Source organism: Rosa chinensis, chromosome 2 (assembly GCF_002994745.2).
Source record: "Rosa chinensis cultivar Old Blush chromosome 2, RchiOBHm-V2, whole genome shotgun sequence".
Classification (NCBI taxonomy): Eukaryota; Viridiplantae; Streptophyta; class Magnoliopsida; order Rosales; family Rosaceae; genus Rosa; species Rosa chinensis.
This window is the reverse complement of record NC_037089.1, coordinates 88,036,521-88,058,564: the sequence shown is the minus strand read 5'-3', so window position 1 is coordinate 88,058,564 and position 22,044 is coordinate 88,036,521. Positions and strand designations below refer to the sequence as shown.

At 40.6% G+C, this 22,044-nt stretch overlaps 5 protein-coding genes and 1 non-coding gene across 7 annotated transcripts; 2 read left to right on the top strand and 4 right to left on the bottom strand.

The window, feature by feature from the left end:
- Positions 1–578: 578 nt before the first annotated feature.
- LOC112186585 (double-stranded RNA-binding protein 3) lies at positions 579–2,928 on the bottom strand. Of its 2 annotated transcripts, none has more exons than XM_024325051.2 (4): positions 2,731–2,928; positions 2,283–2,618; positions 1,961–2,180; positions 579–1,856 (listed from the first exon to the last, which is right to left on the bottom strand). In XM_024325051.2, exons 2-4 carry the CDS (start codon positions 2,526–2,528, stop codon positions 850–852), a joined length of 1,473 nt encoding a protein of 490 aa, XP_024180819.1. In that variant the 5' UTR covers positions 2,529–2,618; positions 2,731–2,928; the 3' UTR covers positions 579–849. The 2 variants fall into 2 exon arrangements, with proteins under 2 accessions (XP_024180819.1, XP_024180818.1); XM_024325050.2 differs by having other exon boundaries at positions 2,283–2,575.
- Positions 2,929–3,904: 976 nt separating this feature from the next.
- LOC112186586 (probable protein S-acyltransferase 7) lies at positions 3,905–7,463 on the bottom strand. The gene is made up of 5 exons (XM_024325052.2): positions 7,039–7,463; positions 6,359–6,541; positions 5,581–5,877; positions 4,881–5,114; positions 3,905–4,770 (listed from the first exon to the last, which is right to left on the bottom strand). The coding sequence occupies exons 1-5, from the start codon at positions 7,129–7,131 to the stop codon at positions 4,246–4,248; spliced, it is 1,332 nt and encodes a 443-aa protein (XP_024180820.1). The 5' UTR covers positions 7,132–7,463; the 3' UTR covers positions 3,905–4,245.
- A 1,944-nt stretch (positions 7,464–9,407) lies between these two features.
- TRNAQ-UUG lies at positions 9,408–9,479 on the top strand. The gene has a single exon. It is a non-coding gene; the product is annotated as a tRNA-Gln (tRNA).
- Positions 9,480–10,167: 688 nt separating this feature from the next.
- Positions 10,168–13,843, bottom strand: LOC112186587 (probable serine/threonine-protein kinase PBL7). The gene is made up of 5 exons (XM_024325053.2): positions 13,472–13,843; positions 12,613–12,761; positions 12,303–12,492; positions 11,255–11,643; positions 10,168–11,144 (listed from the first exon to the last, which is right to left on the bottom strand). Exons 1-5 carry the CDS (start codon positions 13,605–13,607, stop codon positions 10,737–10,739), a joined length of 1,272 nt encoding a protein of 423 aa, XP_024180821.1. The 5' UTR covers positions 13,608–13,843; the 3' UTR covers positions 10,168–10,736.
- An 829-nt stretch (positions 13,844–14,672) lies between these two features.
- On the bottom strand, positions 14,673–17,803 carry LOC112188162. Its single transcript, XM_024327219.2, has 7 exons — positions 17,313–17,803; positions 16,907–17,069; positions 16,302–16,502; positions 15,979–16,221; positions 15,739–15,886; positions 15,305–15,536; positions 14,673–15,218 (listed from the first exon to the last, which is right to left on the bottom strand). The coding sequence occupies exons 1-7, from the start codon at positions 17,704–17,706 to the stop codon at positions 14,881–14,883; spliced, it is 1,719 nt and encodes a 572-aa protein (XP_024182987.1). The 5' UTR covers positions 17,707–17,803; the 3' UTR covers positions 14,673–14,880.
- Positions 17,804–18,447: 644 nt separating this feature from the next.
- On the top strand, positions 18,448–21,637 carry LOC112189763 (exocyst complex component EXO70B1). Its single transcript, XM_024329112.2, has one exon. It carries the CDS (start codon positions 18,789–18,791, stop codon positions 21,231–21,233), a length of 2,445 nt encoding a protein of 814 aa, XP_024184880.1. The 5' UTR covers positions 18,448–18,788; the 3' UTR covers positions 21,234–21,637.
- The last annotated feature ends 407 nt before the right edge of the window (positions 21,638–22,044 follow it).

Sequence of the window (22,044 nt, the reverse complement as noted above, 5' to 3'; positions counted from 1 at the left end):
ATCTCTGTATCAAACTAGTCTAATTAGTGTATCTATACAATAGACCAACCAACATTTCATAATTCATACCAAGTGAATAAGACAGAGAGTGGGTGTGTGATGGACTGATGAGTATTGTTCTTAAAAGGAATGCATGGGATGAATTGAAGAAGAAGAAGAAGAAGAAGCAAAAGGGCATGAATAGAGTAGGCAAGATTCGAAAGGAGGAGAGTGGGACTAGAACGGTAGTACTAGTACTGGGGAGTAGGGACTGTGGGGGAGCATTAATGGGGAAGACAGAAGTATTAAATGGTTTTCTGAAGGTAAATTAATTGCTTGCGTTAATCGCTACAATTGTCTGATGGCTCTTTCTCTTCTTCCTCTTTCAGAATTCAGACTGCCTTCAATTCATTCATTCATTACTTCCATCTGCCCTCTGACTCACTCTCTTTTATCTCTTATCTTCTGCAACCTACTCTCTTCCACATCTCATTAATGCCCCTCTCTCTCTCTCTCTCTCTCTCTCTCTCTCTGACTCTCAGATTCCCTCCTCTCGATCTCCGTCTTCACAGTAATTAATTCAGTACCAGAGTAAGAGAAGCAGCTTACTTAGGTGATAATTATACATCATACAAGAGCTTTTACAAAACTTCACCATGATATCATCGATTGGAGATGCATGACAACAAAGACAAACTGTAAATTATCATCTTAATTCTACTAATTGTTCAACTCGCTCATCACAACTCCGCCAGCTCGATCAGTTGCACTCACTTGAGTTTGCTACGTACGTACTGATTACTTAATAGGCAAGTGAAAACTTTGAGCTGCTGGAAATGATGGTGGTTGCGTCGATCGAGGATTCGAGGTTCATGTAGAATCACTCTCTTTCAGGACTGCTACTGCTGCTGGTTGTGAACTAGTACTAGCACTAGTACCAGGACCGGAACTGGTGCTACAAGTTTCTTTCATTCTTGGTAATATTGGCAATGGTGGTGGGTATGATGGAGTTACTACTAAGGGCCTCACTGCTACAGATGGTGCTGCACAAACAGGAATCACCGATCTGATATGAACTGCTGGGGCAACCCTATGACCGTAAGGATTGAACCCTTGAGTGTACATGCTTCTTCTGCCCAGGAGGGAACTTGAACTTGCACTTGCACTAGTAGTTGGTGCCTTAACTGGATTTGGGGACATAGGAAATTGCCTGATGTGTGCAACACTGGAACCAAATACAGGACTGCTTGGATTTGAAAAATAATTACTAGGGCTAGGACTATGACCTTCCTTTTCAGTATTGGGCATCTTACCGATCAAGCTATCTGACTTTGTACCACGCCATTCTTCCTCATCCTTTTGGTGGTCTTCCAATGGAGGTGGAACAACCTGTGATCTACCACCGCCCCTCATTTGGACAGGAACAGGCCTATTATAACTGGAATTGTAGTAGGAGGAATTGTTTGATTTGTTGAGTGTAGCTGTTGGTGGAAAAATCTTGGACTCCTTTCGCGGTGGCGGTGGAGGGAGAAGAGACGCAAAGCTGCTTTGTTTCTGTGAATTACTTGAAACTCGAGGAACCAAATCCGTTAACAGATCATCTATGAGCCTCCAATGCTGTAGGTTCTGTACTAGAGAGTTTGTGGAGGTGGAGGTGGAGGTGGAGGTGGAGGTGGAGGCATTGTTGTACCTATAACTATGACTATGATTATGAGCACCCCTCACAGTTCTTCTCCTTGCTTGAGTTTGAGGATCTGGTCTCCTCCTCAACTGTCTGCTATGGTCTTCTTTGTTTGAGAGCAGCCTTGTCACAACTGCTTGCTCCTGCTGTTCTTGATCACCACTACTCTCTCCTTCTTTGTCTGCCACCAGTGAGACTGACCCCAAATTTGCAGCCAATAATATTTTAAGTTTCTAGATAGGTTTCTAAGAGTGTATATGAGAAATAATAAGAGAATATATCAATCTATTATATACATACTTCTTTTCAAGGCAGACCAGGCAGCAATTGCTGCATTCTTTTCAGCTTGCTTCTTGGTCTTTGCTGCCTCCCCATTAAAATTCATGCCAGCAAGCTCTACACTACAAGTGAAAGTTGGTACATGCCCTGGCCCTGATCTCACAATAGTGTATACAGGCAGCTTCAGCCCAGCTCTGCGAGCAGTTTCTTGAAGCAGGTTTTTGTATATTCCAGTTTCATCCTTCATCATATATAATATACACATAATTCAAATTCAGTCCTCAACTAACAAAATCAAAACCAGAATGGTAGCTAGAGAGACATACAGGTATGTGATACTTACAAGAACTCTTGCAGTTAAAGACCTTGAAGGGCCTCTAGTGGAAAGAACATTGAGGGCTACTTCAGCAGCAGAATGCTCTGCTTGTCTCAGTGTGGTGCAGTAGTTTGGGCTGTCGAAGATCTCACCGTTGAAGTTAACAGAAGCTTTGAATCTTGGTGCATGATTTGGTCCTTCTCTGATGCAAGAATATGAAGGCAGGTTGAAACAGCTTCTCTGTGCAAGTTCCTGCAGCTGGTTCTTATACATATCGGTTTTCAAATACAATCGCAGCACCCAATTATATCATCAAATATCTACATGATCAGCAAGAAAGGAATCCATTCATGTCCATCATTACTAAAAGAAAATGAAAACACATCATTCAACTTTTGAAATGGCGAACTCTCTCGCTCTCTCTCAACTACTCAAAACCAAGAAACATAAAGAAGAATTTACCAAGGAAACTCACCTTAATTAGTATCACCAGATTTCTAACTGCTAGCAATTTACATTGGCCAAGAAACTTAGAATAGATTCTTGGGAGGGAGACTTGTCTCTCTGGAAGAAAGCAAAAGCATCTAATAGTAATAATGAGTGAGTTAATACTTGTGTCTGTGTGGAGTTGGAGAAGAACAGAGAAAGGAAATAACTAGCCAACCCAACTAACTAACTAGCTCAATGCCAAGACTCAAGATGAAAGCTTTAATTACTCTTGTTGGATATCTCCTCTCATTTGTCTATTTTATTAATAGTTCCGCTTGGTTTCTTACTCTCTGTTTAAATGATTTTAACCAAGTTCGGAAAGAGGATTGTGTACTGTTTTTAACCGAATCAAATCTTTCCAATTACAGCTTTGAAAGGTCTGAGCAGACTGAGCCCAAGACCAGCTTTATTTTTTTTGTTTTTTTGTTTTTTTTTTTTGGGAAGCAAGAACCGAAATAAACCAGGGAATACATGTGATGGACTGATGGAGTCTTGGTCATACTCATAGGAGAAGAGAAGGGTGGGTAGGGCTTTGTTTGTGAGTTGTGGCACTGACACTCCATGTAGATTTGGTCAAATTACACAACAGTCCCTGCAGAGCAAAGGGACCTGCAAGTCCAGGAAATAGGAATGCTGACACCTTGCCTCTCTTCTCTTCGGGCCTCCCTGCTGGGTAGGGTTGACCCGCTAGACACTTACAGTGACCTCCCTCCCTCAATTAGTCCGTAGTGTTTCTGCCCAGTTTTGACATTTTTATATTAAGCTATACTTCCTGGTTCTCTACTGGTGCTGGTGATGAGTGCGGAGTACAGATGCAATGGGTAAGCATGATCAAGCCTCAATAAAGAAATATAAGCATCAAGCACGCCTATACATATATGTACAATCTTCAATATAAAGAAAGAGTGCAGTCCAAGGTTCCAATCAGTCAAATATAAAATAGTTATGCTTGTAATCTTACAGCTGGCCTTCTCGTAAGCACTAACAAGAGACTATCAAGAATTTGCCCTTGCTGGTGATCCTTTCATCACCTTTTGAATCAGTCATGTTCCTAACGTTTGCCATCAGTTTAGTTATATAGCTATAGGGTTTGTGCATGACTGGTTCAAACTGCCTAATCCGGCAACCTGTCCACCGGTTTTAATACACTACATAGAAGGTGAACCTAAATGACCGCTGAATTCAAATTGAACTATAGCAATCGAAAAAAGTAACAGCAACTCCATAATTGCAATACAATTAGGAACTAACTAATCCCACAAATGCAATTCAAAAACAAGAAAGCTCACTCATACAACACACAATTCCTTCCTCAGAACACTATGCCCAAGCCAACACTCCCTTACAAAGACCCTGCTCCCCCATATTGCACATAATATTAATGTGGGAATCAAATGACCGCGCACCAACCTCAAACCAACGCTATGCTATGCTGCAGCAAAATCAAATCCTCCATTTCACAAGTCTGCTACTGGTTTGTCACATTTTGAAAGGCCTAGTATTATGTCTGTCGGTTTTCATTTGTCAAGCCACTGCTGCTACTCCCACCCATGTGGTTTGGTTCCCCAACTCTAGCTGCCAAAGCAAGAACTTCGGGCGACATTTCCCAACTTCCACTTTTCCTTCCCCAACTGGATCGCCTGGGATGTATTCCAGCACGATCCACAGTCTCGTCTACTGTAGTCCTCATGTCTGGGGAAACTTCACCTAGTTCCCCATCCTTTACATTCTGGCGATCATTGCTGTTAAGTTGCCCTTCAAAATGATCACCCCCGGCACCCATGTCTCCCCACACAGTTTTTCTTCCCATTTCTATGTCGTCCACGGCTTTTCCCATATTTGGGCTCATAAAACCGCCACCGCCTGGTCGAGGAGGTAACACAGGTTCCCTTGGCACCTTTTCCCTGAAGTCATTCTTAGACTCAGGAATGCTGGTGCAAAATATCTCCTTGAAATTGTTAACAACTCCTTTGTTATATGGATTGGCTCGCCTATCATATCGATATCGAAAATTCTCATATGTAGTCTGTCAAACAATGCACATAGATGTAAGCTTGCTTTCACACCAACAGATGAATCAGAATGAAAAATTATGTACTGAAGGGTTGCAGCATGCTAAAGATGGGGATTTCTCACCTGATTTGTACTGATGAGATATAAATGGAAGGCAGTAAGGCCGCCAACAAACCACATCGATATAAAAGTGTAAACTATTAGAACAATAGAGGCTGGAGTTTTCATCATTGCTTTCCAAATTGTTGTGTCATCGCTTCCCATGATCCTCCTAACATACACCCAGCAGAATGCAAACACGTATATACAAAGAAGGGTTGTGGAGAAGACAAACATGAAGAAGAATCGATAATTTCTCTGCAAGCAGATTACAGAGTGTTCAGATACTTTTTCCATTTATCAAAGTTTCATACAGCCAAATTAACTCATGACTACAGAAACATCATGGAAGAAGGCAACTCAAAAACCATCATATCAACCAGACTATGCAATGACAGAAAATTATCAAGAAACATAATCTCTATTTTAATCATACTATATCTTTTTCACCACAGGCTCAGGCACATCGTTCAAGTTACCTTGGTATGCCAGTGACTAAACTGTTTAAAATCCAGTCTCTTTGTAACGTCCAGGTGGATTATAATCACCATTTTACACATGCATAAATTGTTTGATACATGAATTCATTAGTGTGTTTATTTACTTTAGTATGACAATATGCACACATAAGTCAGTATGTCTGTATTATACGTCAGAGCAATCAGAATACCTGATTCTAGACTGCAGAAAGACTGCGATTCTAAATTAAGGGAAGATTACTTACCAGCCCAATACACTGTCCAACCCAGGGACAGTGGTGGTCGAATCGTTCCACACAGTTGTTGCATATTGAACAGTGGGAGCAGCGAGGGGGTCTATAAAGCATACAAGTATCACAGTATTTGATCTTAACAGAGATACCATTCACCTCTACTTCTTTGATGCGAGGCAAGCGCAACTGTGGAGTTTGTCCTGCCCCACTTTCTGTACTCCCATCAAGGCCTTCTGGCTCAGGCGGGTGTGTGTTACGGGGGATTATACCAGGATCTCTTCCAGAGGTTAGCAGGAGGAGAACTAAATCCTGAAAATAGAACACAGTGTCATCATTTCAAGCACTTTTACAAATACATAAACTCTTCTATAGTTATTTGTTTAAAGAAATGTAATTTGTTTTCCCTCCAGGTACTAGCGATGTAATCACTGAAGAATATAGATGATGACTCAACAGGCCTCACTAATTATCATTTACCCTAATAGATTCAATAACTTGAGTCAATTGTTGACATGCTTAGTAGAACCTACAACAAAATGTTTAACCAATGCTGAGCAATATCTCATTACAATTGCAGTCCTCCATAACTTATCGTCCTCCTCTCTAATCTCCCTACTAGAGATAGCAATTGTTATGTGACTTAACAAGAAAACAAGTTCTACAACCTATTACCCCTAAGAACGTTATAAGAGCAAGAACAGTCCTATAACAATATATTCCACAGTCATGGTCCACTGTGAATACATATAATACAATGAGTGAACTAGAGAGAGAGAGAGAGAGAACTCACATAGACTGTGAATACAACAGCGACAGCCATAATCAATATTCCCAAGTGATAGGAATAATGATCCATCAACCTTCTGGCAACAAAGACGCAGAAAATAGTGATAGGAGCAAGAATTAGAAGTATGGTGAGGCCCAAGGATCTTACATCTGGTCCAAAGATAAATCTCCCCTGGAGAAAAAATATCTGCAAAACAAAGCAAAAATAAGATAAATGTAAGGTACAGTCGCATAAACACCATCCGAATACTAAAGGCAAACAAATGCTTGATCTTCAAAATCAAGTAAAGCATAAGCTTTATGTTTATAACTGATACTCCAATTCCTTGCTCTTCTTGTTTTCCATTCTTTTCAATTATAGGTAATGTCTCAAATTTTGCTAAACGTTTTGGTATCACTTGTAAAGTTTGACAGGGGCAAAGGAAGAAGTTTTATATTTTGACTGCAACATCTCCCCAAACATAAATGAGATAAACATATCATATCAACAATAGTTTCACCAACCCAACAATATCACAATCAGCGAAACATAAAAATAGTAAATAACCGCTGTAATCATATCCACCATGTTCTATATATAGCCTAGCCGCTGAAATCATACCAAGCTCAAAAACAAAAACAAAAACAAAAAATCTCTTCCTTGCCCAAGACGAAAAATTTGGAAAATCAGAACAGAAAACTTACATTGCTGCCTTTCCAAATTTGGTAGACCCGGGAATCAGTGAAGCCGGATCCGGGAGCCGGATCCGATCGCTGAGGCGGAGGCACCACGTACATCTCTCCCTCACCAACCACTCTTTCAGCTCAATAAGATCGAAACAAAGACACGAAATTTATATCGAAACCACAGAGAAAGAACGATAATTGATGATAGGTCCGGCTGAGCGGACGGTTATGGTTGGGCGACGAGGGAAAAAGGCAAGGGTTTCTTCATGGTTAGGCAGCGCAGAGAGAGAGAGAGAGAGAAGGGAGGGTCTGAGACTCTATCGCTGCTGTTTGTGTCTGTGCTTTACAGTGAGGATCGGCTGACGTGGCGGGGTTTGATTGGAGAAAGGGGGCTTTGGGATGGACCGGCTGCTGTGGTGGGTGAACTCGTTACAGTTTGCCCTTTTTATGTTTCCCCAACACAGAATGAAATGAACGAGCTGCTACTCTTCCTCCGTCTGTAATTTTGTTACGCAGATTTTAGCCTCAATCAATTCAATAGGGTTTAATTGCGTTTCTACGTTTAACTTTTGACTTTTTTTTTGTTAAATTCGGAAATTACTTAGTTTTTACTCTAGGTATCTATAACTCATAAATAAATATTTTCTCATTTTAATTAGTGTTCATTTCATTTGGTTTAAAATTAAATCAAATAATTAATGCAATAAGTCAAGTATGGGGATGAGAGTCCAAGTTTGGCTGGGTTCCAAACCCTTAAAAAAAAAAAAAACCAAAGAAAGGAAAATAATAGACCATTAGTGAACATAAACTGGATTTCGCAAAATTTTATAGGTGTTGTATTTGACTAATGAATCGTGTTAAGTTTGTTTTGTGTGAATATATAATATAATACGCTAATAACTCATTAAGTTAAAAGGTGAATATACAATAATTATTACAAAATTGAACGAGATTATCTCTTAAACCTATTAAGACAAACACACAACTCTAAGTCATTTATTTTCCCTGCTCTTCTTCACCATTTTTTGCTCTCCCTAAACGATGGTTCTGATTCCATAAATGACGGTGTCGTTTGAAATGCAATAAAATGCTTGACTTGGTTTAGCCTAATTGATAGATTGAATTGCGGCTGGTTTTGGTATATATCCAATCAGATCAATTTAGTTACAAGAATCATTAACCAAGAGAAGGAGTGCTTATATATACCTCTGTTTATCTTATTTTAATTTACTTTTACCATGCATGTTAGGCGGACTTGTATTTTTTTTATTTTGATAGCTGTTGGCGGAGTTTTATAGAGTACTATTATCGTCGTCCTTAATGTAAAGATAATGACAACCATATATACTTCATATGCAATGCAATACACAAACAAGAATCATTGCAAATGCATACGCATAAACTAATCTAAATTAACTCTTGCCCTTGATTACAAAATACATTGAATAATCTCGTTTCACATCAGTAAAAATTAATTTAGAAAGCACAGAAACTAGTCCACATCCGTAATCGTTTTCGTCGTAACTGTTAATATTAGCGAACCCCGGTTTAACTGAGAAGTTAAGTCGGTGAAAAGTTGAAAACAAGAGTAAACACAAAACCTGCCGTCACAAGTCTTTCTGTTTTTGGAGTATGCTTGCTTCATGGACTTTGTGCTGTAAAGTTGCAGAACGTGCAGAACAAGAATGATGACAAGCAAGTCCAATTTGGTTTCGGTAAATAGCAAATAGTTAATGTACGTGGTAAATAAGTGGGAACCAAACGAGCTTACATTATTACAGTGAGTGAGTACCGAACTACCGATCGAGTAGTACGTGTATGTATTCACAGAGTCACCGCGATGATTAAAATGACGGTTGTTGCAGGTTTCACCCAGCAAATTTGACGCACTTTGAACATTGGAATTTGGACAACCCCATGTGTATCTGTGTCTGGCTTTTTCAACTGTATATGTATATAAATTTGATGCAACTTATGCCGAATCAAATAGATAGAAGCTGGGCCTGCACGCACATCCCTCATTAAATAATTATTATAGACTCCGTAAAACAGAAGACACAGCATAATCTAGTAACCTGGCCATGGCAACTTAAGACCTTAATTAAACTAAAAGGAGTCAGGTATATCTTTGGTTTCCCAGAAGTGATGATCATCACGTGTTGGGAACTTGCATTTCAAGGGAACACTAGCATTTTTATTTTTATTTTGGTCTGAGAACACTTGCATTTTAAGTCCTCCTTTTTTTATATTCTGAGAGAACTTTGAGTCCAATTTAGGTAATCCGTCCAGTAGAATAAGTAAAATGATAATGCACTAGCTTTGAAATTAGTGACTTCTTCGATATAACTTTTATAAGTTACCGCTTCTTCTTACAAAGTGCACAACGGGGTTCTATGGTGTAGTGGTTAGCACTCTGGACTTTGAATCCAGCGACCTGGGTTCGACTCCCGGTAGGACCTTTGTTTTTTATTTTTTTGATCTCCTTCATTATGTTTTATGCCTCTGGATCACACAAAATTGCCTTGGAGTACTACATCTACATAATCTGGGTAAACTCGAACAAATAAAGTGCAATTGGGATGGTAACTTTGATATGCTCAAGGCTAGCAAGCTAGTTGTGCAATTTCTTTCTTTGTTTTCGTTTTTGGCTACTTTTAAGTTTTAACTAGAAATTAATCAGAAAGAAAGTGTCCTGTCCAATACAAGGTCTAGATAAACACAACTCAAAGCCTTGTTTAACCTCAGCTGCAGAACCAACTGTCCATAGGAATGATAGGATACAAAGCATATTTCTTTTCTTGTTGGATGGATGCGTCTCATCGCATCGCATTGATGATGGAGCAAACTGGACAACCGTGGGAGGCTTCCAGTTACGTATCAGTTGTACGTACCTGGAATTAATTAACTAGAGAACACAAGTAGTGCAGCTGCAGCACCAGTGTACGCATACCTTCCCATTGAACAGCCCTAAAGCACTCGAAACAAAAGACGCTCATGAGATTCTGGACACAGTGATGCAATCCGCTAAATTATCAATTAATGTCAAGATTTTCCAGCTTACCTTTGACGCTAACCAGAGTATGAAGCTGGCTAGCCCAAGCAGCAACTAGTTTATACATGCACCCCATATATCTGAAAATCTTTAGCAGCAACTACAAATATTGTACTGATCATTGCAAGTAAAGCTCTCAAATTGAGAGTCATGAGACCAAACACAGTTTTAAACGTAAGGCAGTCATGAATTAATCATCTCCATTTTTCAGTCTCGAGTTCATAATGGATATCAGTGTCCTCCATCAGCCTTCATATTTTCTTCCCGGCCAATATTTCTCTGTTTTTCTCATGGTCAGTGGCTTATTTTTTCCTACTTTCTTAGCAAACAAGCACAATCAGCTCACTGTTAAGATTGCTACACAGTTAACATGATAACAGAGATGTAATAGCAACAAAAGATGGATTTATGCTGATCCTCCACTATACCATCTTCCCATCAAACTTTGCAACTCTAACTAGGATTATTTTAGATCTATTGTCTGTGCTGAGTTCACCAGCTACTCAAGGAAAACATTTACAAAGATGAAATAAAAAAGTTTCTTTCCAACCGAAGCTAACATTCCAGGTTCTTTCTGCAAGGAAAGAAAAATCTGTACTTTGATAGATACCACATGGTGGGGGAAAGACCAGGCATTGGATCGGAAGCACAATAGAGGGGTAATCTAAAGACTAAAGGCATCATGACGACTATTTTGTGCACCACGTTTGTCTCTCCAAGTCTCTCCCCACATCTTGGCCTCTGCAACAGCTTTTTCTCTGTCCAAGTTCTTGTTTAACATACATGTCGTTTCATTAGGAGAGTTATTCCCTGAAGCATTCGAACTCTTTATTCCTTCAACCCGCTCAGTGCTGATGCTCAACACCTTTGGTTCATTATATGGATGGGTTGTCAAGTAATTCAAGGCAAGTACCACATCCCTCATGGTCGGTCGGGCAGAAGCATCCTCTCTTAGACACATGGAAGCTACTTCTAATGCGTTTCTCAAGATATGTACCGGAAACTGCCCTCTAAGATATGGATCTGCAAATTGCATGGTAAGCTTCTTGGGATCTTTCATAAAAGGACGTGCCTACAAAAAGACACACATGAAAATTAGTAGGATAAACTATCCCTCAGCTAAGATCAAAAGCTATTGAACATGTTTTAGCTAACTACACAGTATCAAACATAAAGAATTACCCATTCAACAAGCTGTTTTTCACGACCAAGAGTACTATCAACGGCCTTATGTCCTGTAAGCAACTCCAGCAAGACTATCCCAAAACTGTAGATATCCGACTTTGCTGTCAACTTTCCACTTTTAGCATACTCAGGAGCACAGTAACCATGAGTTCCCATGACCCTGGTGGAGACATGCGATCTATCTCCAGTAGGACCAAACTTTGCAAGCCCAAAATCAGAAAGTTTCGGGAAAAAATCCTCCCCCAACAAAATGTTGGCTGATTTTACATCCCTGTATATGACAGGTGGTTCAGCATCATGGTGAAGATATTCCAACCCTTTGGCTGCACCAGCAGCTATCATCATCCTTGTGTTCCAATCAAGTGGTTCTTTATCAGGTCTAAGATCTGAGAACAATTACAGGTGGGGTTGGTCATCACCTTCAAAATTTTATAAATGATAACATGGTATAAAATGATTTGTCCATGTTATGCATACAAAATGATTAGTTGTAACAGGACATGTAAATGTTTTAGTAATAATGATGATTAAAAGCATATAACATGACTATGTTTTCTGATTTCCTTACAGTATGAGACAAACAAATAAAGCAAGGCTGTTGAAATACAACTTAGAATGCCCAGCACTCAGAATGGAGCAGAATTCTTCAGTCACTAGAACCAAGACACAAGCTTTACACTAATGAGAATTCATATCAAGCATAAGTGAGGTAGTGACACTCATAGCTTAGTCTGGCGAGCTGAACTTTTACAATCCACTTTTTAGGATAGGAAGGGGATCAATTACACTCTTGCAAGTCCGATCTTCCCCTCAGCAGCTACTGATGGAAATAAAGTTTAATGTCTTTGGTTGAGCAATGGAGTAGACTTATCAGAAACTACTTTCTCCTTTTTGCATAGCTTAAAAAGGTCCTACAAGTGCCTATCTTTGTGTTTCCAAAACATTTGAAATGAATCTAAGGTGAGCTAAGAATTGGAATGTAAGCATGAGGAGAAGCTCATATGGTGTCGTTAATTAAAAAATAGAATGACATCAAAACAAGTACCATGGAGATGGTCTGCCAAGGACCCTAAGGGCATGTATTCATAGACAAGCAGGCGCTGCTCCCCTTCAGCACAGTAACCAATTAAACTTACAAGGTTTGGGTGACGCAGAAGAGAAAGCATTAGAACCTCCACCAGAAACTCCTTGTCTCCTTGAAGACCTGTCTGATCTAGTTTCTTTACAGCTACAACCTGCTTGAAATATTATCTCCTCGTATAAAAATACAATAAATCAAATCTTGAAAATCAGATAATGCGGATCTTGTATGATAAGTAGTACAAAAGAAGTTAGTCATCCCTTGAACCACTTACTCGACCAGAACTCAATTTCCCTTTGTATACAGGCCCAAATCCACCTTCCCCAATAAAGCATTCCGCCCTAAAATTTTTGGTTGCAGTTGCAAGTTCACGAAAGGTGAATGTCTGTGCCTTAGTAGGATCATTAGTTCCATCTTCTTGAGCTGATTATCGGACAAGATTTCATTAACATCTATGAATTACATGCAAGAGGCAAAACTATCTACAAAAAGTATAGGGTGGAAATGGGAACCATATAATGTCAACTTCATTCTAGGTGCACAGTCCATAACATTTTAAATTCAAATTCACTAACCTGGAATTCTCCAAGAACTACATTTTAGGTTTCGGATATTCAGAGTTGTGGTATGAATTGTACTTAATTACTGCTGTAGTCTCATGATCATGAATTCATGATCCCATTGCAGTTAGAAAGTAGCAAAAATCTATTACTTGTCAATTATTTATAGTTACCTTGTGTTTCAGTTTTAAGGTTGATTACTAATCACAGCATAATAAACTGTGGTGGAATATTGTACTTGAAAAAAGGATTTCATTACAATCACATTATACTCAAAGGTGGCAAATTGGAAAAAACAGACCAAGATCCCAAACTGAGAAAGTAAGAAACAAAAAACAGGACACACAAAGAGACTCTCTAAGAACAAGATCCAAACTTGGCCCAAATAGATCAATAACAACAAAACGGAATCACTAACATTCGAGAGCTGAAGTCAGAAGACACGAATTTAAAGATGTTCATGACAGGAAACTGGAACATTATCTGAACAAGCAAAAAATTAATGACAAAACCCTCCAAAAACGAAACATGATCAAAGGTAAGGAAAAAGGAGGAGGAGAAGAAAGAACTGACCAGAAGACAATTGAGGCGTGGCATTATCGGAAGAAGGGTTTTTGTTGTCGTTGATTGTGGTTTTGTGAACGTCGTCGTCTTTGCCGCGCTTGAGCTTCTTGCCCTTCCTCAAACCGAAACAGGGGCAATAGCCCATTGCAGCAGCAGCAATGGAACAGATACGAAATATAATGTCGTTTTTTCTTTTCTTTTTCAGATCAACAACGTCTCCAGACTTTTGTTCATCTTATTAGTCTTTGGAAAACACGCACACAGATAATTAACCCTTTGAGAGAAACGAAATGCAAGACCAGAAGAAAGAAGATGACGACGAGTGCGATGATGACGTTGACGACTCGCAACTCCCAATCACGCGCTTCCCTTTTCCAACATACAAACAAACACAATAACAACAACAACGTAGGACGAGTGCTACGATCAATCTTTGTTTTGTCTCTCTCTCTTAATTATTCCTTCTTTTCCTTCGGCATATGATTGGTGCTGATGAGGTCACACTGACACAGCACAATACAACACGTCACGTTCTAAATCTTTTTCCATTTAACCCATTTATTTTCTCATTTAATCACAAAATCAAATTAGTGATATAATACCATGTATGTGCCACCAACCCCGATTTCGGTGGATTAATGTGCTCGTATCTTATTCAATCCAAAGGGAGGAGTTTGGGGGTAAGTCTGCTCTGGACTTCACAAGTTCACACTTCCCAGCAATCAAGGGGTCGATTTGACATTTACGGTGGGATAATGGAGTTGCACCTATAAAACGTGACAGCTTGTAATGAACATTTAAAACTCTGGATAATAACAAACAAACACGCCATTCATTTTCTGATTTTCATTTCATCTTAGCATTCATGTATCATAACGCCATTCATTTTCTCATTTTCATTTCATCTTAGCATTCATGTATCATAGCATTCATGTATTCATGTATCAAACTGCTAATGTCGTTGATTCACAATAAATACGTCGAATGTAGATAAAATCAAACGCGGCACTGTTTACAATCATCCAAGATCATTTCTCCTTTGGTGATGGATAAATTCGCTGTGCATCTGGTCTATAAAGCATAAACTAAAGCACTCTTGTCCAAATTTATGACACTTTGAGCACCACCATAAAATCAAAGTGGCACTCAAAATTTGGATGGTAAATGAAGGGTTTCAAGCTCGACTCTTCTGTAATCAAACCACAAACTCTGCCAAGAAAAATAACTCCTACTCATCTCATTCTATCAGCACAATATACAAGTTCTTGTTTCTCAAAAGAAATTGAACAGAAAATATCTCAACTTAAACAACTGCACGAGCGTTCTAGAATGATTGTATAGAAAGTGGAAGACTAATACAGTGTGCAATGTGCAATCTGCAGTGTGCATGAATCAATGGAACCTCAGTACACGGTGTATTACAATATGTACGGAATAGTTTTCACAGCAACTTTCTTTGAGCTACAAAAAGACTGAAGATGTGTTTCATCAATGGTGCCAAAACCAGTTAACTGGATGCCGTAGTCTGCCAACCTATTAATATCCCTTGTTAGTGGAGATTGCCAAAGACCATCCCACCATGCAGGAGGGAGAAGTGGTGTGAAAGCACATTGGTTATGCTGGTTGTGACAACTAAGGGGACCTGCAAATCGGTTCCACACATGTCCCCAACCAATCTGAAATCTTAAACCTTCTCTCAACAAATCACTTTGAAAGCTGCTTAAGAACGAAAAATTCGAACCAGTTGGACTGTCCCCTGAAAAAGTGTAGACTATACATCAGAACAATTCTGGCAACATTTGTTATAAGCAAGTAATTCAAATGCTGTAAGGATGCATGTACCTAGATTGTTTGCTGCAGCCAGTGCTGCAATTAACTGAGCATATGTAGTCCCAACACGCCTGTGAGCACCAGACACAACAGCATGTTTTGCCCGTGATGCAAGAAAGAAGTCCACAAAGGCGACCCATCTGGGTGCTGGGCCCCAATCTTTTGCTCTAAATTCTAAACTTCGCAATCTTTTACCGCCGTCAGATATATTTCCTTTGAAAAGTTCGTAATCAAAATGAATTACCTACGAAAACCAAAATTGTAGTAGAATCAAAAGAAGCAAACTACTGCTGAAAAATGTGTAGGAAAAGAGATCTTCAAACTCTTTTAACTCGTTTACGTTGCATTCATGACTACAAATTTAAAAGAGAATCGAGTTGCATAGAGAGTTAGCATGCTGATGATGCACTATGATTTGGCCATTCTCCGCACATCAAGTAAAGTACCTCAGCAAACTTGCTTATATTCGGTGTAATACTTTTTATAAGAGAGGGGGTATCTGACACTAAGACCACCCTGGGCCTTGAGGCTTTACCAAGATTGCGCACAGCTTTTCTGATGCAGTTTAGTGCTGCCTGTGCAGCTCTCACCGACCTGAAACAGGGCAAGCAGAAACAGCCTTAATTTTCGGAATGTAAAACTTAACCCAATCAGGGAATAAGGTCAATCGTTAGTTGCAACTTAACCTATTCATGAGCATTCGCATGTGCAGAGAAATATCAGGATCCACTCCACCGATAACCCAATTGATTGCTTGCTCAACATCTTCAGAAGGAGATATAAGCACTCTCATCAGCTCTCCAAATACATTAGGCCGAGAATGGAGAGCCTCTGGCTTTCCAAATAAATTAGAAGCAGCCTTCCTCATCTCTGGATGTATATTCTTCAAGAAAAACTGGGCTGCCACAGCGTCATTTGTACCTTGGAACCTGCAATACTAAGGTTATGAGCATGTGATGATACCTGAAGACGAGTTATGGGCTAAATATCTAAACTTTTGTCATCTTACCATATAATAGGTTGCTTCCATCTCCTCCAGTTGCTACACAGGACATTTGTCTTCATTGGTTTCTCAAAGTCATCAGTCCTCATAATCAGTTGCCTTCCATACTTCTTTACACATTTATTAAGTCTCCACAGATGCTTGATTTCTTTCATTGTAAAAGAAAGGTTGGAATAAGAAATGTAATCCCCAAAAGGGAATTTTCCCCTGAAATGAAGGACACCAATGTGAGCACAAGAAAAGACATATATTGTGGCAACTTAATTATTCTGACTGCAATTGTATCTTGAGCCCCAACATGTAGTTCTGTTGAGGTGAACCCTTGAAACAGTTTAATAAACAAAAACAACAAAATGCATGAAGAGGATGTGCGTTTGTTTTTTAGTTATTGTGTGAATGTTCCATAAACATGATTAAAATATCAGAAGTTAATGATGATTTTATGTTGGCATAGCTGCACCACTTCTGGGGCATGCTATAAACATTCAAACTAAGCCATAGAGTATGTTAATATGCTTCAGCGGTAACGGCTTCTTCAAACAACTCAGCTGACTTGGAGATAAAATATTAAATACAAAAAAGAAAGGCTTGAGAAAGAACCAATAATATGCCTGGTTTGCCCAATAATCAGGGACCGGTTTAACATCACACTCAGTGCTGCACCACTTAAGATCTTGTACATTTCATTCCCGAAGCCTGCCTCTGCTGATTTGCCAAGCACAAAACCATGCTGGCAAAACTGTTGTGGAGGAAGATTCCGCACCCTCGAAGCACCTGAAATTGGATTGGCCATGTGAGCTTCCACCTCTCAAAAGTTTTCTATTCAACCGCAGCGCAATCAAAACTATGATGCCACGAAGTTTGGCAAAATTGCTATTTTAGATGAACAAATCAAAAGATATGTCCTCTACCAGTTCTATTTGAGAAGAACATGGAAATGCTTATAATTATTTTGTAAGACTACTCCTAGAGGCCGGAGCTAAACTTTAACAATCAGCACAAAAATTTGTAGCATACCATTCAATTCAAAGTGATTTTGAATAAGTTTCCTCACTCTGAAACTTTCATCCCAAAACCCTCCTTCAAACTCCTTTCCCATCTCTTGCACCGAAGCACACGAGCTCGATTTTCTCTTACTCTTACTCTCGCTCTCGCTGCTCCGAGTCTCCGACTCAACCCCAACTCCAGCATCAGCACCAGCACCGCTCTCAGAGTCCGACTCCGACTCCGAAATCGAAACCGAGTCGTGAATTTCAACAGGGAAATCGCGGCTCGTTGTCGTTGGAGAATCATCATGGACAGGTCTTAAGTTGAGAATCAGCAATCCGATTCCGGCAAAAATTGCACCGAATATCAGAATTGACCCTACAGAAACTCGTCTCCTTCTCCATACGCCATGCCTCCTCATCATCTTTAGGGTTTAGGATTGCCCACCGCCTAATGGAACACAGGGATCTGAAAGTGACTCCCAAGCTGAAGAAGAAGCTCACTCACTCACTAGTCACTCCAAGTCTGAAACAGACAACTGTTTAACAGTGGGATATGGATTTGGATTGGGCCCACCTTGAGCCTCTTAATTCTCTAACCCGTGAGCGGCCCACTACTATTTTTCTCTTTTCGTCTGAAAAGCTGGGGAGAGGCAGCCCCCAAGCCCAGTCTCTGTTTGGCTCCCCATAAAGACCCAAAATGATCGGTCCAACTGGAATGACTCCGCAGAGTCCCGAAGCCCACACTACTGTATACCTAGTAAGTGGCAGGATCAGCAAACATCCGTCCGAAGCCCACACTACTGTATACCTAGCAAGTGATCCACCACTTATTAAATTATTTCAGTCGTTGATATTTACAGTTAATATTTTTTTTAATAACTAAAAAATATATTTAATATTATTTAACCATCCATTTATGTTAATATAAATGCACGTTGGTGCTCTGAACCTCTCTTATTCTCCCACCCTTAGGTTGGTTGTGAACCCAATTACCTATTAAAAGAGACGTAAATTTTAGGGCTCAAACTTAGATGGGAGTTCACTCAACTAACTCAAGCCCAATTCTGCTAATTCTCATTGTTGGCGAGCGGCCCATTACTATTTGTAAAAGGAAAATTGGAAAGAAAAACAAAAAAACAAAAAGACGTGGCGACCACAAAAGTTAGTCAACGGTCAAATCATTCCAACGATTGCAGACCAAGCAATGGTAGATGCAGAATATATTACGTCCGTACATTCCCTCACCCGCGCTCTTTACAACGACCATTTCAATTCCCTTTACCAAACAAAAACGAAAATTGGAAAAAAGAAAATTTGCTTAGAGATGGAGAAAGAGAAGAGCAAATAAAGATTTTGTTGGAAGAGAAAAAAAAAAACGAAGAAGAAACGGATAGTTATCCGTTCTCATCGCATCCATCTTTCTCAAACCCTTCTTCTTCTTCCCCGGCCATTTTGAAATTCTTATTCAATTCCTAAAACAATATTATTCTTCAGGCACAAAACAATGGATGAGGCTACCAACACCCCTAAGGCATTAAAGACTCCTAAGGCTTTAGGGACCCCCAAGGGCAATGTGACGGATCCATTCGAAAATCAAAAGGAAGATTCCGAGGAGAACAAAAAGCAGGGACAAGAGAATGCTGATCAGAAGGAGGAAGAGAAGGACAGTACCGGTGGCGAACACAGCGGTCCCCTTGAGCCTGTTGAGATACCGGAAGATCCCCATCCCACCCTCGAAAAGCTTTCTGATGACATTGAGCGATGCATCTCTTCATTGCCTACACCTAACGAGAAAGATGAAAACCAACAAGAAGAGAAGGAAAATGCAAATGATGAGGCAAAAGATACAAAAGGTGATGAGAATGATGGGAAGGATACAAAAGATGACAAGGAAGAAGAGGATGTAAAAGATGAGAAGGGTGAAAAGGAAGAAGAGAAGGGTGAGAAAGATGCAAAGGAGGGTGAAAAGAATGACAAGGAAGAAAAGGATGTGAAAGATGAGAATAAGGATGATGAAAAGGCTGCAGATCAGGATGAGAAAGAATTAGGTGACAAAGATGCAAAGGATGAGAAAGAGGCTGAAAAAGTCGTCGAAAAAGAAAAGGATCTCGTTCCAGACGAGCTCCTTAAGCTTATTGACAAGTTCTTGACTTGGGTAGATGATATCTGTTGCGAAGGCAGATGCAGGTGGGGAACGGTGCCTCAAGACGACGAGGTGTTCTTGGAGGCTGTGGATCTGATGGCCAAGATGAGGGAGTCTCTCTTGTCGGTCTGTTCTATGGGATTGAAATTCCAAGAAAGGCACGGTGGTTTGATCAACCGCCTAAGTAGCATTCAGCACCGAGCCATGGCCTATCTGGAAGAAGAATTCAGAATCCTTCTAGAAGAATCCAAAACCGAGTCTGATCATCATCACTCTACAGCAGCTGATCACAACCATAACCATAACCATAACCATAACAGTAACAAAGACAGCAGCAGTGGTAACAAAGGAAAGAACGATCAAGAATCACAACCGGAATCCGAGTCAGAATCAAATAAAGAAGGGGTTGTTGAATTTCCCGGGTTCCCTGAGGAGGTCGTGTCCAACCTGAATAAAATAGCCACCAAGATGATCTCCGCCGGCTACGAATCCGAGTGTTGCGAGGTCTACATCATCTCCAGGAGGCATGCATTCGATGAAAATCTCCACAAGCTCGGCCTAGAGAAGCACAGCATCGACGACGTGCAGAAGATGCACTGGGAAGCGTTGGAGAGAGAGATCATGTTGTGGGTCAAGGCATTCAAGCAATGCTCGCAATTCTACTTTTCCGGTGAGCGCCAGCTGGCAGAGTCGGTGTTTCCGGAGCCGGTGCTTTCCGAGCAGACGCCGATATGGTCGTGTCTGTTCAGCAATCTGAGCAGAGGAGTGATGATACAGCTCCTGAATTTCGCCGAAGGAATCGCCATGTCGAAAAGAGCGGCGGAGAAACTGTTCAAGACGCTCGACATGTACGAGGCGGTAAAGGAGATGCTCCCCAAGATAGACGAGCTTTTTCCGGGGGAGTGCGCCAGGGAGCTGAAGACGGAGACCACGACGGTGCTGAACCGGCTGGGCGAGGCGGCGATATTAATCTTCTGTGATCTGGAGAATTCCATCAAGGCCGAAACGGGTCGGAACCCGGTTCCGGGCGGGGCGGTCCACCCGTTGACCCGGTACACGATGAACTACCTGAGATACGCGTGCGAGTACAAGGAGACGCTGGAGCTGGTGTTCAAGGAGCACACCAAGATCGAGCGGTCCGACTCGACGAGCAGGCCTGACGGTCGCGACGATTACGACGCGAGCGACACGTCGTTCGAGATACCCGACGACGAGTCGCCGTTCGCGGTGCAACTGGCGCGGGTGATGGACTTGTTGGACTCGAACCTGGAGGGGAAGGCGAAGCTGTACAAGGACGTGGCGTTGAGCTCGATTTTCATGATGAACAACGGGCGCTACATCTTGCAGAAGATCAAGGGCTCTCCGGAGATCAACGCCTGCATGGGCGACAAGTGGTGCCGGAAGAGGTCGACGGAGCTGAGGCAGTACCACAAGAACTACCAGAGAGAGACGTGGAGCCGGCTGTTGAGTTTTTTGAGCCACGAGGGGCTGAGCAACCACGGCAAAGTGAGCAAGCCTGTGCTGAAAGAGAGGTTCAAGAGCTTCAACGCTATGTTTGATGAGATTCATAAGACGCAGAGCACGTGGGTGGTCAGTGACGAGCAGCTTCAGTCGGAGCTTAGGGTTTCCATATCGGCGGTGGTCATTCCGGCGTACCGGTCGTTCTTGGGGAGATTCTCGCAGACGTTGGACCCGGGAAGGCAAACAGAGAAGTACATTAAGTTTCAGCCGGAAGATATAGAGACGTACATTGATGAGCTATTTGATGGCAACCCCAGTACCTCCATATTTAGGAAAAAACCTTGAAAGCCAATATATAACACTACTGTCAGTTCATTTCAAGGCTCAGGGTGGATTATTCAAGGAAACTCAAGGCTGAAATTGAAGGAAGAAGGAGGAGCTAGCTAGCGAGGTGTAGCGATTCATGTGTAAAGATCATTTGCTAATCAGATATCATCAGGTGAATTGAGGATAGCTAGGGCGCCCGTAGCACTCATTTCATTGGTTGGTTCAGCTTTTAAAAATTCGTTCATCTACTTTTGTTTATTCTTGCTTCAATTTAATCTGTGAAACATGCTCCACTTAGTAATGATCCAATTAATTCATGAAATTCATTTTGCATGTGTTACTGTGTAATCCTCTTAGTCATTTACAGGCTCAAATCCTAGTTATATATAATTGACCCCTTTCTGGTTTCAAGTTTGATTCAATTGATTTCTGCCTTCTTTTTCATTTTAACATCCATTCCAATTGACAAGGATATTCATGCCAAAAATTCTATGTGTTTTCGATACCTAACTAACAAAAAGTACCAAAGATGATCGAAAGCAATCGCTTATGGAGTTTATAAGCTGCTAATTTCCATTAGAGTTGAGATATGCAATGAGATGGGTTCGTGTTCTGCTTTATATGTCTTTATAGTGAAAAATATAGCAGGAACAGGACCACGTTCCCCCAATATAAAACTGAGGAATGAAAAATCAACTATTATATATATTACAGATTATTTGCACTCAATTATGCGAAGATAATCTTGCTTGTTAATCATGTATAGTACGATACTGACCTCATAGCTATCATTGCTTGCTCAAACTTTCATGTGATTCTCCATTCAAAC